The sequence below is a fragment of the Anas platyrhynchos genome, chromosome W (assembly GCF_047663525.1).
Source record: "Anas platyrhynchos isolate ZD024472 breed Pekin duck chromosome W, IASCAAS_PekinDuck_T2T, whole genome shotgun sequence".
NCBI classification, from domain to species: domain Eukaryota; kingdom Metazoa; phylum Chordata; class Aves; order Anseriformes; family Anatidae; genus Anas; species Anas platyrhynchos.
Window position 1 is genome coordinate 3,397,310 of NC_092620.1, and position 16,695 is coordinate 3,414,004.

General features: G+C 42.8%; 1 protein-coding gene across 1 annotated transcript; it reads right to left on the minus strand.

Moving 5' to 3' along the window:
• Window positions 1-5,664: 5,664 nt before the first annotated feature.
• LOC140000516 (endogenous retrovirus group PABLB member 1 Env polyprotein-like) lies at window positions 5,665-12,357 on the minus strand. Its single transcript, XM_072030434.1, has one exon. The coding sequence runs from the start codon at window positions 7,436-7,438 to the stop codon at window positions 6,251-6,253; it is 1,188 nt and encodes a 395-aa protein (XP_071886535.1). The 5' UTR covers window positions 7,439-12,357; the 3' UTR covers window positions 5,665-6,250.
• Between the last annotated feature and the right edge of the window lie 4,338 nt (window positions 12,358-16,695).

Below are 16,695 nucleotides of genomic sequence, written 5' to 3' on the forward strand. Positions count from 1 at the left end.
TCCAAAAATTCCATAGGGGTTTCTTTTGGACCTTGTTGGAACAGATTCTCAATTCCCAATTTAACCAGATTTTGGTATTTACTTTACCGTTTTCATTATTTCCGGGGTGATTAGGGTCTCAGTGGGGGGTTGGTCAGGGGAATGCAATCGTAAATAGTTCCCTGAGCGGTCCCATTGGCAATCTGAGCTCACACATGAACTCAGGTTGTTTTAAGAGTTAGCTGCTTTTCTGTTTCCGTGACAACTCTCTTGGACCCATCATGGTCCCTCTGTCCCAGAGGGCTCACACCTGTGATTTTGAGATCACAGCCTCCTGTTGAGGCAGAACTACTAACATTCCTACATCCTCTTTCCCTGCTCATTCAACTTCAAACAACTCTGTCAAATGCTACATGCCACACAACCTTTAACACCTTCAACAACCCTTTTAACCCTTCCTTTATCTTTCTCCAGCCTGTACTTTTCTCATGCCAGCACCAAAGGCTCAGTCAGGGGCCAACTTAATTCCATACTTTTTCCCTCCAAGATGCTGAAACAACATATCAGTATACAACATTTCATCCTATTTTCCTTCTCTCCTCAAAAACAGTATTAACTGCAAGATAGTGTTATAGTCGATTGATCCATAAAGTGGCCATTTAGCTTATATAGTGGCCACCATTGACTGCAATACTTAGTGAAAGTCCTCTTGCTTTGTGCCCCCCCAATTCTAACAAGAGCCTTCCAATGTGCTAATATGCACCCAAGGAGGCTTTCTTTAAAACGCCTTTGTTTTGGATATTACCCATGTGAAATGTGTTCATCTGATTCGTGTCAATATGGAACAATGCTAGGGCCGCATGGTATGATGAATGTGACCTTCTGTCTTACATACCCTTGTATAACCACAAGTCTAAGAAAAACAGAGTGGTTAATGTATATAGTTCTTGCATCTTGCAAAGGAATGTTTTAGCAATTCGTGTCAATAGAGAGCTTGAAGGGGAATATATTTGTAGGCTTTTCCTTGAAGTCTCTGATATCTGGGGGGTTTCAGAATACCTGCTAACTATTGTGACTATTGCATGGGACACTATGCAAGTCTCTGATATCTGGCCAGGAGATTAAGGAGACGGGGAGAGCTGAAGAACAACTAAAAGACAAAGCTTGCAGGGGATGTTGCACAAGTCTCTGACATACAGCCAAGTTGGACAAAGGAGAAGGACAAGAGGGAGGAAGACTATGAGCCTTCAGCATGAAAGACCCCCAGAGACCCCCAGAGGGACCACTGGAGACTGATACACATGCTCCAGTAGGAGGGTTTGGATTCCAGAAACTAATTATAATAACCCTGTTGTTTTTTTTAGAAGTAGTAATGAATATGTATCAGCCTAGGAACATAAAAATCAGCTGCTTGATGTAACGGGTGTGTGTCTTGGTGGAGCAGAGACTCCCGGCGCACCCAGCGCTGTTTGCTTACCTCTATTCCTTTAATAAATTGTAAACTTTGATTATAGCCCTATTTTGAAGACTGAGCGATTTATAACACCCATTTCCTTGATTTCCCATTCCCTTTTATTTATTTATATTAGTTACTGTCCGTTGTTTCAATTTCCAGGCAAACCTTTTTATTGCAGGTTTTTACTATCTTTTCCTAATCTTCTTCCCAAATGTCCCAATTCTCTGGGATTAAACTCTTCTTTCCACATACAAACTTTATTATCTCAGATTATTAATGAGCCCCGTTCCAATCATAAATCCACAGGACTTCGGGAAAACACCTGAAGCACTCAGCCTTCAGTCTTCTAGACAAACAATCCCACATTTTCCAGAAAATTTACATTTCAACAGGACCAAATTTCAAGACGAATGCCATTTTTTTCTCATGCACTTTGTTAGTAAGCCCCCACTGTCCTGGTTTCAGTTAGGACAGAGTTAATTTTCCTCATAGTAGCTGGTAGGGTGCTATGTTTTGGATTAGGATGAGAAGAGTGCTGAAAGCATGCTGATTTTTTAATTGTTGCAGAGTAGTGTTTACACCAAGCCAAGGACTTTTCAGCTTCTCACTCTGTCCTGCCAGCCGGCAGGCTGGGGGTGCAGCAGGAACTGGGAGGGGACAGACCCAGGACACCTGACTCAAACTAGCCAAACGGGTATTCCATGTCATCTGACATCATGCTAAACAATATATGGGGTGGCTAGCTGGAGTGGGGGGGCTGGCTGCTCAGAGTTAGGCTGGGCATCGGTCATTGGGTGGTGAGCAATTCCACTGTGCATCATTTTTTTCATACACATTATTGTTATAAATTAAGTCTCAACTCAATCTGAATTTTGTAATATTTATAAAACAAATATTTCTAAAAGTTATAAAAGGTATAAAAGCTATAAAAGGTGTAAAAGGCAAGTAAACAGCGCTGGGTGTGTGGGGAGTCTACGCTCCACCAACACACACACACGAACATCAAACATTCTAAATACACAGAACATTGCTTTTACATACTAAACCCGAGTATGCCTATACAATCAGGAAAGGTAACAAACAATCCTTTAAGTTCCATGACTTAACAGTCTCAATTTTCCATTCCTTTTCTTGATTACAAACAGCAGTCTCCATTTTCCATTCCTTTTGAACAATATATATCGCTTTAAGTTGTCAAGCAACTCGGTCTTCAGGCCTTACGTATCCCGTTCTTCCCAGATTGAAGAAAAGCATATCCATCTCCTTTTCAAGGCCAATAGGCCTGGGTCAAAAGGCACATCCAGGTTAGTAGGGGGCGTAACAGCAAAGGCCTTCGATGGCAGTAGTGGCGGGGGGGCCCATGGTGTAGCAGTCAGATCAGCCTCAGAGACTGCTCGCCAGGTGCCAAGCAATTCCACTGCAACCTTGTAATTTTTAGTTGCAGAGTCCCACACCTTGACCTCAGCTTGGTCCCATAATTCAGGCTCATAAACTGTCCGATTGTTAATAAGGAGAATAAGCTGTAAGGTTACCAGGACAGTCTTTGTTCCTAAGGACATATGATTCCCCATAACGCCCAACTGCTTACCAGCGAGAGGCAGTTGTGTGCACAGATTGAATCAAAGATCGAAGCCGAAATTCCTTTAAGTGGTATATTCTTTATTGCAGCGCTGGATGCACGGGGGATTCTCCACCTATCGTGCATACCCAAAGCGGAAAGCAGTCTTGAATTTATACAATCAATCAATATTCTACAAGCGCCTATACATATGCATTACCTATCCCCGCCTTCCCTCGCTTCTCATGCTAATTAGCCTTTTGGCACCTTGCGCCTGCATAGAGCCTCCCAAGAATTGCGGGCAGGGGTCTATGGGACGTGGGCAGTGGTCTTTGGGAGGAAGACCCCGAGTCTTCCTCACAGTGTACTTTTCACCTTTGGTCAGGATTCTGCTGAGTTGGCACGTTTCTTAATTGCAAGATCTGGCTTTTGCTAATTCTTCCGTTTGTTGTATCTTTATCATGAATTCCAATGTCCAGTTTCGAGATTTATAGTCCTTACATTTGTTTCTCTGTCCGTCTGCCGCTTCTTTATCTGGGGATTGTCCTTGCCTCCCCAATCATATAACCATGATTCGTGGAAGAACTCGATAACTCAAAGCAAATAAGTTATGTAGTAGGTATGCAGTTTATTTCAGCGCCGGGCACATGCAGGATAGCTCCCAAAGGCATGCGCACCTTAATGCAGCAAATTGCTTTGGTTATATGCAATAAAAAGTTACATATGCATGAAGTTTACCAATATGCCTATACATATTCATAACCTATCCCCGCTGTGTATTAAAATTAGCTCCAAGAAGTCATTTCCATAAACTCCTCCCTTCTGTGCCTGCGCAGTGCCTTCTGGTGGTGGTCACTGGGGGGTCGTGGGGATGTGTAGTGGGTTTACATGGCAAGGTTTTGGTAGCAGGGGGCCATAGGGGTGGATTCTGTGAGAAGCATCTAGAAGCTGCTCCATGTTTGGTAAGGGCCCCACTGTTCACCAGAGCCGAGCCAATAAGCGATGGTGTTTTGCACCTCTGTGAGAGCATATTTAAGTCAGGGAAAAAAACGCTGTGCCACACAGCAGCTGGGAGAGTAAGTTCAATGAGGAACAGCCTTGCAGGCACCAAGGTCAGTGAAGAAGGAGGGGGAGAGGTGCTCCAGGCACCGGAGCAGAAGTCCCCTGCGGCCTGTGGTGAGGACCATGGTGAAGCAGGCTGTCCCCCTACAGCCCATGGAGTAGCACGGTGGAGCAGGGTTCCACACTGCAGCCCGTGGAGGAGACCATGGTGGAGCAGGTGGACCTGCACTGATGGAGGCTGCCACCTGTGGAAGACCCCTGCCCGAGCAGATTCCGGGCCGGACCTGTAGCCCATGGAGAGGAGACCATGCAGGAGCAGGTGACCTGACAGGAGCTGCTGCCCGTGGGGGACCCAGGTTGGAGCAGTTTGCACCTGAGGGATAGACCCCGTGGTACGGACCCGTATCTGGAGCAGTTCATGAGGAGCTGCTGCCTGTGGGAAGCCCACACAGGATCAGTTCAGGAAGGACTGCATCCCGTGGGAGGGACCCCACAGCACAGGGGACGAGAGTGACTGAGAAGGAGCAGCAGAGAAGAAGCACTGTAGACTGACCATAACCCCCATTCCCCCGTTCACCTGCGCCGCTCAGGGGGAGGAGGTGGAAGAGGGTGGATAGGGGGGGAAGGTGCTTTTGGTTTCTTTCCTTTGTTTCTCACTTCTCTATCTTGTTAGTAATAGGCAATAAATCTTACTGTCTCCCTATGTCGAGTGTGTTTTGCCCATTACAATAATTACTGTGTGATCTCCTTGTCCTTATCTCAACCTTTGAGCCCTTTTCATCGTATTTTCTCCCGGTTCCTCTATGAGGAGGGGGAGTGAGAGAGCGATTGTGGTGGAGCTCGGCTGCCCACTCGAACGGAACCACCACAGGATGAAGGCCGATAACTCCTCTTCATCACCACTAGTTGACCTCCTGCGTTTGTGCAGACTCAGCTGTTCCTTGGCTCTTGTCCAAACCACAAGGTTGGTCTAAGCTGGTTTTTGAATCAGGCTCCCCATTTTAGTCAGGAAACATCTTCTGTGAGGGGCCCCAACACTCCTTGTTTCGGTTAATTTGCACAGTAGTAAGCAAAGACACTCAGCAATGTTATATATGGAGTGGTAATTTGTGTCGAGAAAATGGTTGATATTAATAAAGAAGGGGGAGATTTGGGAATGTGGCCATGGGGGTTGGAAAGCCCCATGGTTGAGATAACATTAGACTCTTAAAGACGAGGCCATCAGGAATATAAAATCAGGAATATAAAAGAGTTTAGAGGGAACAAAGAAGGGTGATTCAGGAGACTCCATGCAGTCTCAGGTTTCTTGTTCTCCAGCTGGTCTCTTGTTCTCCAGCCATTAAGATGGATGTTTCTGGGTGTTTGCTGTCGTTGTTACAAAGTTGTTTGACCAATGAAAAGTTGTTTTGAAAAGAACTGCTGTGGAGAGAAGGGTATAAGAGGGGAGCCTGCCCTCAAGATGGAAAAAGAAAAAGAAAAAAAGGCAACACGATTAAGTTACATCAATAAAGAAGCAGAAAAAAGAAGTGAAGAGGAACAGGCTGGAAGAATGGAGACCAGGATGGGAACAGGCACTTTGATTGCCTTGATTCAAAGATCGAAGCCGAAATTCCTTTAAGTGGTATATTCTTTATTGCAGCGCTGGATGCACGGGGGATCTCTCCACCTATCGTGCATACCCAAAGCGGAAAGCAGTCTTGAATTTATACAATCAATCTATCAATATTCTACAAGCGCCTATACATATGCATTACCTATCCCCGCCTTCCCTCGCTTCTCATGCTAATTAGCCTTTTGGCACCTTGCGCCTGCGTAGAGCCTCCCAAGAATTGTGGGCAGGGGTCTTTGGGACGTGGGCAGGGGTCTTTGGGAGGAAGACCCCGAGTCTTCCTCACAGTGTACTTTTCACCTTTGGTCAGGAATCTGCTGAATTGGCACGTTTCTTAATTGCGAGAGCTGGTTGTTGCCAATTCTTCCGTTTGTTGTATCTTTATAATGAATTCCAATGTCCAATTTTGAGATTTATAGTCCTTACATTTGTTTCTCTGTCCGTCTGCTGCTTCCTTATCATGAGTTCCAGTGTCTTGTTAGAGATATACAGTCCATGTCTGGGGATTGTCCTTGCCTCCCCAATACCTCCCCAATACCTCCTTAATCAATCCCCCCTTTTCTTTTCCCATGCAAATTCTTTTGCATCAGATACTTTCATTATTTACAGTAACACAACAAAGCAGGCATCTAAACAACATGCACACAAATATTCCTAACACTACTAATGTGACTAGAGCAATGAACATTTGTTCCAACCATTGGAAGTTGGGCAACCAGGCGGTTAACTTATTCCATATTTCACTAAAACTCCATGAAAGATCATCTTTACTGATCTCATGTAGGACCCTTGTCTGCTTCCATATTTCTTCCAGGTTGGTAGAGATCCTTCCACTCTGATCTACATACATCCAACAACTTGTATTTATTACTGTACAGACTCCCCCTTGAGCGGCCAGTAACAAGTCTAGGGCCATCCGATTTTGTAATACTACCTGTGATAAACTAGATATCTCTTCTTGTTGAGCCTTTATAGCATCCAGAGTTTTGTTTTCTAACTTCTCTATAATTGCAGAAATATTAACTATCGCCTTTTCCAATTCATTCACTCCTAACCATGGGATAAACCATCGAACAAAACTATGAAAAGCGGTGTGTCTCTCTATCAATGGATTGTTAATTTTTCGTCTAATTCTCCAGATATGATTTCTCAAGTAACCTCGAGGCACTACATCATGTACTGTCATACTGGGGACTACTGCTCCAAGAGTGCAAGTTCCCTTCCAATTCTCGGGCAAGACCTTACGGGCTGTATCATTGCATAGCCAATACCACCCTTTTCCTTCTGGAACTGGCCAGCTGGTTGAATTTGCCCAACTGCTAGTTGTACTAATATCAATTGTTTGATTACAAGATGTCTGATTTCCCACATAAGTAGTACCCGTATTTATACAATCCTGTTTTCCCATACCCTTAGGCGGGTTACACCTTTGTACACATACATAGTAAGATTCCAATGGCACGAAGCTACTAACTTCTAGTTCCAAAACTTCTTCATATTTTTGACCCCAAGATGTGTTTTCCCACAAATTAGTCCAAGGTAAGTTTGCAGGCAAGGGAATCCTGATTAACGATACACCCTTATTCCCATGCTGTGGCAGATGGGTGCATACCCAACAGTTTGTCTTATTAATTACTTGAGAAATTGTTTGTATCAGGGACAGGTGTAAGTTCTCATCCCAAACTGCCCACCCCGAATCTGAGAACCACACCCCTGCAATCATTAGGATCTGGAAAACCATAATTTTGTTGGTCCAATTGGAGTGGTGGTCCATATCCTCGCCAGGGCCTTCTTCACCCTTGAATCGTGGATCCAAGCTGCTTGCTCCTTAATCTTAATGGCGGTGTGTGTTGTCAGTAATACCTGGTATGGTCCCGTCCACTTTCCTTCCGTTTTTCCTCTAGGGGTTGTCCTGAAAAAGTCTTTATATATATAATCCCTGAGCTTAAAAGGGTGGATTGGTTGATCCAACCGTCTAGCCCAGGTCCTGAGAACAAATTTATGTACTTTATTTAATTATTTCTGAAGTTCAGTTATATATGCATATAAATATTCTAATCCTAACTGCGTTCGATCCTCTCCACTAAATAGAAATGGATACGGCCTTCCATATAAGATTTCAAAGGGACTCAAATTCCCTTTTATTCTAGGTTTAACTCAAATTCTAAGTAATGCTAAAGGGAGGGATTGAGGTCATGACAAATTAGATTCTTGTCCGATTTTAGCTATTTGTTGTTTAATTAAATGTTTCATTTTTTCTACCTGTCCACTTGCCTGCGGTCTATAAAGAGTATGCAGTTGTCTTTAGAATATCTTTAGAATCTTACTTATCTGTTGTACCACTTGCACACAAAAATGTGAAACTCTATCAGAAGACATTGCTACTAGAATCCCAAAGCATGGTATTATTTCATTTAACAAGACTTTAACCACTTCTTCTTGCTTTGTTTGTTTGACAGGGAAAGGCTTCAGGCCTTCCTGAAATCATGTCAGTCAGAACCAGTAAATAACAATACCCCCCTTTTCTAGGGAGTTCTGAAAAATCAATTTGCCACAGTTGCCCCGAATAATTTCCTTTACTGATTATTCCAAATTTTATTCTATTCTTGGTATTGGGGTTATTGTGTAAGCAAATGCTACATTGTTGAGTTACTTGTTTTATTGTTGTATATAAATTTTGTTCCACTAATGTCTGACTCAGGCTCTTATGCAATGTGTCAGCTCCCCGATGTGTTTTATTGTGTTCTGTAAGAACTATGGGCCATATCAAATTAGAGGGTATTATTACACAGTTATCTTTTAAATATACTCATCTATCTGGTTTCATTTTACCTTTCAAATCTTCAATTAATTTTAAGTCTTCTTTTGTATAATTTGGCTTTTTGGTTCATATATATAGTTTGGATTTTACCGTCTGGTATTAAAGACAATGCCTTCACCTCAGTTATTTCAGCTGCCCGCTTAGCCTTTGCCAATCGATTTCCAATTTCAAAATCGGTGTTCCCCTTTTGGTGTCCCTGACAATGCATGATAGCTACCTTTTCTGGTTGTTTTACAGCCTCTAACAATTTTAAAATTTCTTCTTTCCAAATTGCTCCATGAGCATGTACCATGCCGAATGTATATTTAGAATCTGTCCAAATATTTATTTTCCTTCCTGCTGCTAGTTCCAGTGCTGGCATAAGAGCAATTGTCTCTGCTTTCTGGGTGGACGTCCCAGGGGTAATGGTTTGGACTTGATTACCTGTTGAGTGGTTGTAATGGCGTACCCTGCCTTACGTTGTCCTTGTTTCACAAAGCTGCTCCCATCAGTATACCAAGATTGGTCAGCATCTTCTAAAGGTTCTTCCTTAAGATTGGGTCGACTAGAATACACAGTCTCTATTGTTTCTATACAATCATGAGTCATCCAGAGTTCCGCTAAGGAAAGAAGCTGGATTTACGACGTTAGTGACCACAATTTCCACATCATCTAGTTCTACTAATATTGCTTGATATTTTAAAATCATCAATTCTCGTTTAAGTTGTTTAAAGACTTTTTGTGCTTCTCCAGTCCAGACTAACTTTGACTGGTTAATCTTTATCAATTCACATAGAGGCTTTACCATTAGTCCATAATTATAAATCCAAAGGCGACACCAACCTGTCATTCCTAAAAAGGTTTGTAGCTCCTTTACCGTTTGAGGTTCTGGAGTCCGGCAAATGACTTCCTTATGTTCAGTTCCTAGTTCTCGTTGTCCTCCCGAAATTTCAAATCCCAGATAGGTCACACTTTGTTGAGCCAGCTGGACTTTCTGTCAAGAGACTTGATATCCATTTTAAACCCAGAAAATTAAGAAAACTTATAGTCCATTGAATACAGCTCCCTTTAGTCTCGGTAGCTATTAAGAGATCATCTACATATTGTAACAAAGCACCTTCAGTGTCCGGAGGCATCCATGTTTCGAGTTCCCTTGCTAATTGGTTTCCAAAAATAGTGGGGCTATTCTTGAATCCTTGAGGTAGTAATGTCCACGTAAGCTGCGTCTTTCTGCCTGAATTGGGATTTTCCCATTCAAAGGCAAATAGGTTTTGGCTTTCAGTGGCTAAAGGTAGGCAGAAGAAGGCGTTTTTTAAATCCAGTACGGTAAACCAGACTTGACTATTCTTTAATTTAGTCGGCAAAGTATAAGGGTTTGCCACTACTGGATGTATATCCTCAGTGATTTTACTTATGGCCCTCAAATCCTGAACTAACCTATAGCTTTTTTCATCTGCCTTTTTAATTGGCAATATGGGTGTATTGTATTCTGATTCACATTCAATCAATAATCCATACTGTAAAAATTTATCAATTATCTCTTTAATTCCTTTCCTATCTTCTATCCTCAAAGGATATTACTTAACCTTAACGGGTTTCTCTCCTGGCTTTAATTTAATAATTATTAAGGTCACATTTTTGCTCTTCCAGGGACTTCGGTAGCCCAAACTCCTGGACATATTGATCTGTGATCTCTAAAGGTATTTCACTTTTAGGGTCAGTTTGTATTAGTGCCAGGCTTAACACATTTATTAGTTGTTCTTCTCCTATTCTTAATTTCATTTTCCCTTTTTCAACGACAATTTCTGCTCCTAATTGCTCTAATAAATCTCTACCTAAGAGTGCCCATGAGGAGTTAGGCGTATATAAAAATCTGTGTATGCCCCATTGTTTCCCTAACTTGTACTTCAAAGGTTCACAAAAATAAGCCTTTTCGGTTACACCTTGTCCTGGTTTCAGTTAGATTTTGTCTTATTAAACTGTCTTTATCTCAACTCACGGGCTTCACTTTCCATTTCTCTCCCCCGTCTCAGAGAGGGAGGGGGAGGGTGAGCGAACGGCTGCGTGGTGTTTAGCTGCCAGCCGGGTTAAACCACAACACACCTTTTACCCTAACATAATAATTCTGTGAAGGCATTAATGCTTGATTTAGAACTGAATACGTTGCCCCATATCAATAAGAAATTTCACTTCCATTCCTCCCCTAGCTTCATTATAATCAGTGGAGGATCCGCTAGGGTAGATTCCCCAGGTCCCCGTTATTCCTGTTGAAATCAGGGACCAATGATTACCCTAGAAAAAGGCTAGTCAATTTGTCCTCCGAAGCCAGGTCCAAACCGTTTTGTTTTATTTATTTATTTATTTATTTTCATTACATTTCAGAGTTGGTCCAAAAATTCCATAGGGGTTTCTTTTAGACCTTGTTGGAAGCATATTCTCAATTCCCAATTCATCCAGATTTTAGTATTTACTTAGCCGTTCATAATTTTAGGGATGATTAGGGTCTCAGTGGGGTCGGTCAGGGGAATGCAGTTGTCCACAGTTCCCTGAGCGGTCCCATCGGTAATCTGAGCTCGCACATGAACTCAGGTTGTTTTAAGAGTTAACTGCTTTTCTGTTTCCATAACAACTCTCTCTCGGACCCATCATGATCCATTTGCCCCAAAGGGCTAACACCCATGATTTTAAGATCTCTGCCTAGAGCAGAGGCAGAACTATTAACATTCCTACATCCTCTTTCCCTGCTCATTCAACTTCAAACACCTTTAACACTTTCAACAACCCTTTTAACACTTCCTTTATCTTTCTCCAGCCTGTACTTCTCTAATGCCAACATCAAAGGCTCAGTCAGGGGCCAACTCAATTCCGTACCTTTTCCCACCAAGATGCTGAAACAACATCAGTACACAACATTTCATCCTATTCTCCTTCTCAAAACCAACATTAACTGTAGCAAAACATTAGAGTTTAAAGTTCCATTTAGGGGCCACTTTTCTCCACATTCCAGCTTATAAAGCGGCCACCATTGATTACAATATTTTATCAATGTTTTCCTGTTCACACTTCCACCGGCAGATCCTCCAATATCCTTCCAGTGACTCAAAACACATCCTAACGCACTTTTCTTAGGAATTTCACTGCTTACTCGCCCCCCCATTTTCCAGTTTACACTTTCAGAATACACGTGTTACTTACAAAAGCGTATCACAAAAACGTATCACTCACAAAATTACAGGCACGCAATATCTTTCAGTAGCGATGTCACAAAGCTACTATTACCAGCAATATTGCTAAAATCACAATAACAATAGTCAGAGTCAAATTCCACATGCGATAAGTCAGAAAACCAAAATATGTAATACCGTAACGATATCTTTCTTATAACAATGCCACGAACCTACTATTACCACCAGAAAAATAGCCAAAATCACAGTAACAATAACCAGAGTTAAATACCATACTCCATGAGTCAGAAAACCGAAATAAACAACACAATTCCAGATGGACCTTAAAGCGAGCTCTTTCCTTAAGGTCCCCAAATATACTTATAGTGCTTACCACAAAGTATATACCAAACACTGCCTCGCAGAAGATCACCTTCTGACTTACAGACAGTTCCAGATACAGATGGACCTCAAGGTCCCCAGATATACTTGTGGTACTAACCACAAAGTATATACCAAACACTGTCCTGCAGAAGTCACCTTCCGACTTACTGGACAGTCCCAGATGACCGGTCTACCAGAAAACCAAACCAGAATAAAGAATATACTCACTTACAATGATGGGGTCCTTGTCTGCCTCCGCAGTGATCCGGTGAGTCGAGGAGTCCCTCCGGGAAATCCCGGGGGTACCCTAGGGAGTCCTGTCCCCAGCGGGTCCTGCGGTCCGGCAGAGAGGTAGTCCCATCTGGGGTGCCAGATTGATTCAAAGATCGAAGCCGAAATTCCTTTAAGTGGTATATTCTTTATTGCAGCGCTGGATGCACGGGGGATCTCTCCACCTATCGTGCATACCCAAAGCGGAAAGCAGTCTTGAATTTATACAATCAATCTATCAATATTCTACAAGCGCCTATACATATGCATTACCTATCCCCGCCTTCCCTCGCTTCTCATGCTAATTAGCCTTTTGGCACCTTGCGCCTGCGTAGAGCCTCCCAAGAATTGTGGGCAGGGGTCTTTGGGACGTGGGCAGAGGTCTTTGGGAGGAAGACCCCGAGTCTTCCTCACAGTGTACTTTTCACCTTTGGTCAGGAATCTGCTGAATTGGCACGTTTCTTAATTGCGAGAGCTGGTTGTTGCCAATTCTTCCGTTTGTTGTATCTTTATAATGAATTCCAATGTCCAATTTTGAGATTTATAGTCCTTACATTTGTTTCTCTGTCCGTCTGCCGCTTCCTTATCATGAGTTCCAGTGTCTTGTTTCGAGATATACAGTCCATGTCTGGGGATTGTCCTTGCCTCCCCAATACCTCCCCAATACCTCCTTAATCAGCCTCATGAAGATAGGTTCGGCCAGACTCAGCAAACTGCTCAGAGAAGCTCGTACAGAAAGTCGCTGGAAATAGGCGCACTGGAGCTGGAGAGAAGCTCGAGCTGAGAGAAGCGGACCCGTGCACACAACTGCCTCTCACTGGTAAGCAGTTGCACATTATGGGGAATCATACGTCCTTAGGAACAAAGACTGCCCGGGTAACCTTACAGCTTATTCTCCTTATTAACAATCGAACAGTTTATGAGCCTGAAATATGGGACCAAACTGAGGTCAAGGTGTGGGACTCTGCAACTAAAAACGACAAGGTTGCAGTGGGATTGCTCGGCACCTGGCGAGCAATCTCTGAGGCCTTAAAGAGCCATGTGGGTCCACAGTCAGAACCGTTTGGTTTGCCAGATAGTGAGGGAGCTGCGGGCTCCTTTACTGATCCGACTGCTACGCCATGGGCCCCTCTGCTGCTACAGCCATCGAAGGCTTTTGCTGTTCCGCCCCCTGCTGACCTGGACGTGCCTTTTGACCCAGGCCTATTGGCCTTGAAAAGGAGATGGATATGCTTTTCTTCGATCTGGGAAGAATGGGATACGTAAGGCCTGAAGACTGAGTTGCTTGACAACTTAAAGCGAGATATATTGTTCAAAAGGAATGGAAAATGGAGACTTGTTTGTAATCAAGAAAAGGAATGGAAAATGGAGACTGTTATGTCATGGGACTTAAAGGATTGTTTGTTACCTTTTCTGATTGTGAATATGTATAGGCCTACTCGATTTTAGTAAGTTATGGAACTTAAAGGATTGTTTGTTACCTTTCCTGATTGTACGTATGTATAGGCATACTCGGGTTTAGTATGTAAAGCAATGTTCTGTATATTTAGAATGTTTGATGTTTGTGTGTGCGTGTTGGTGGAGCATAGACTCCCCACACACCCAGCGCTGTTTACTTGCCTTTTATACCTTTTATAAATATTTGTTTTATAAATATTACTAAATTCAGATTGAGTTGAGACTTCATTTATAACAGCAATATCTATTTTAAAGTGATTAATCAAGCCCCCATTCTTCTATCCCTGGCATCAACCAAGGCAAGTTGCCATGCTGCGGTGTGCATGACTTTGGTGGGACTACCCCCCATGCTGCCCAGCACTTAATAAACATGCATACACTCTTTACAATCTTCCTGATTGTTGTAGTGGGTTTATATGGCAAGGTTTTGGTAGCAGGTGGCCATAGGGGTGGCTTCTGTGAGAAGAATCAAGAAGTTGCCCCATGTAAGATAAGGGCCCCATTGTTGATCAGATCTGAGCCAACAAGCGATGTTGTTTCCACCTCTGTTAGAACAAATTTAAGAAAGTAAAAAAAAAAAGGCAAAAAAAAAAAGCTGCCTCACAGCAACTGGGAGAGTGAGAGGAGTGAGAAATAGCCTTGCAGGCGCCAAGGTCAGTGAAGAAGGAGGGGGAGAGGAGCTCCAGGCGCTGGAGCAGAAGTCCCCTGCGGCCTGTGGTTGAGAGAGGGAGTTAGGAGAATACAATAAAAGAATTTTTTAGAAAAGGGAGGACTGAGAGAGGGAGTTAGGAGAATCTTAACAAGTAGAGATAGAGTGCTGATGGCATTAAACTAGGATGCTACTTAGTGTCTTTGCTAACTATGGTGCTTTGTGCAAATTAACTAAAGCAAGAAGCCTTGAGCCCCTTACCAAGATCAGTCTCTTAATAAGAGTGTGAGCCTATCTTAAGAAACTGGCAGAAACTGGTCCTGCGGATGGACAAGAGACAAGGAGCAACTGAGTCTGCGCAAAGACAAGAGGTCAACTAGTGACAGTGAAGAGTCATCAACCTTCATCCCCACGACCCCCGACGACCACCACCAGGAGACACAAAAGGGGAAATAAATTGGATGATGCAGGAGCCAAAGGGGTGGCAGAACAGGCATCTGAGAGTCAAATTTTGGCACTACTACTAGGAAGAGAAAACCAGGCATTAACAAAAGCCTTAGAAAATTAAGTAGAATATTCTAAGATGTAAACAGAAAATGTTACCTGCAGGTTTAATGTAAATAAATGATGGGAGAATTGTGATGCCATATTAAATTGAATGGTAACTGGAAAACATAATAAAGCATGCTGGAGAGCTGAAGTAGTATAAGAGTTTTTAAGTAGAAAATGGATAGGGCCTAATTTGTATATCATTGTTAGACAGGTATAAAAGTAATCAAGCTCCAAACGGTGGCAAATTATTTTTTTGAACTCACAAGAAAAGGTGGGTATCAGTATTTATTGGTATTAACTAACACCTTTTCAGGATGGCCAGAAGCATTCCCAACTAGAACAGCCAAGGCTGGGGAGGTAATTAAGATACAAGAAATAATACCACGTTTTGGAGTTCCAGCAACTATATCCCCTGACAGGGGACCACACTTTATCTGAAGTGTGGTACAAAAAATTAGCCACCATTTGGATACAGACTAGCAACTTCATACTCCATATCGCCCTCAGTTGAGTTGCCAAGCAGAAAAAATGAACCACTTAATCAAACAGCAAATTGTGAAACTGGGACAAGAAGGAAGTTTGGCCTGGCCTCAGTATCTTCCTTTAGCCCTTTTTGCGTATACCTAGGGCAAAGGAAGGGCTAAGCTCCTTTGAAATATTATATGGACAATGCTATGGAATACAAAGAGGAATATCCATGCAAGCTGGGGATGAAATTATGACCTCCTATATAGTGGTTTTAGGTAAACAGCTTAATTAAATTGGAAAGCATGTGAGTGGGACTCCGGGTAGAGGGTTAGATGGACCGGTGCGCAATAGACAACCTGGAGATTATGTGTATGTAAAGTCTCTTGCAGAGAAGACCTTGAAACCACAGTGGGAAGGACCGTTCCAGGTCACAGCGATCAGAATCAAGGAGCAGAATGCCTGGATCCATTACACCAGAGTGAAAAAGGCACCCAAGACCCCATGGAAGGTTACTCAGGTGTGACCTGGAAGGTTACATTTCTCACGGTCTTAATGGTATCATTGGTCAAGGAAACTGAACAGTGGGTGCACAATACCTATGTGAAACTCACCCAGGCAGTGAGTAATAGTTTCAACCTTCCTGACTGTTGGGTGTGCACAGTGCTGCCTAGAGGCAACCTAGAATTATGAATTGGACATTGACCTTTGCGCACCTAAGAAATGGAACGTCCATTTGGCAAGGATGATTGTGAACATCTAGGGGAGAGATCTGAACTACTCCCACGTGAAAATGTTAACATATACACCAGATGCTTAAACGATAAAACCCCATGCGTAGGTACAGGTCCACTTAGTTATTTAGCCCTGGAACCTGACAACTGTAGTATGGCAGAATACGTAGGAACTTTTAATCTTACTAAAATTAGAGATAATGGTGTAGGTGTCACAATATGTGCTGATAAAAAGGATACGAACTCAGGATCTCATGGCCTCAATTCTCTCATGCAAATTTGCAAGCTACAAAAAGGATTCTATTGGCTATGTGGAGATGGGCGTGCTAGAAAAAGCTTACCCTTAAATTGGAAGGGTCATTGTATTGGGGGCTATCTTAGCCCTCGAGGGGGTATATTCACTAAACCACCTCTGGGAATAGTCTGGACCTTATGGAGACAAACACGTACTGTTTTGAATAACCCCCTCGTGATGAGACCCATGGGATTCCATAGTTTTGTAAGGTGGTTGATTCCATCCCTGGGAATAAGTGAATTAGAAAAAGCTGTTGTAAA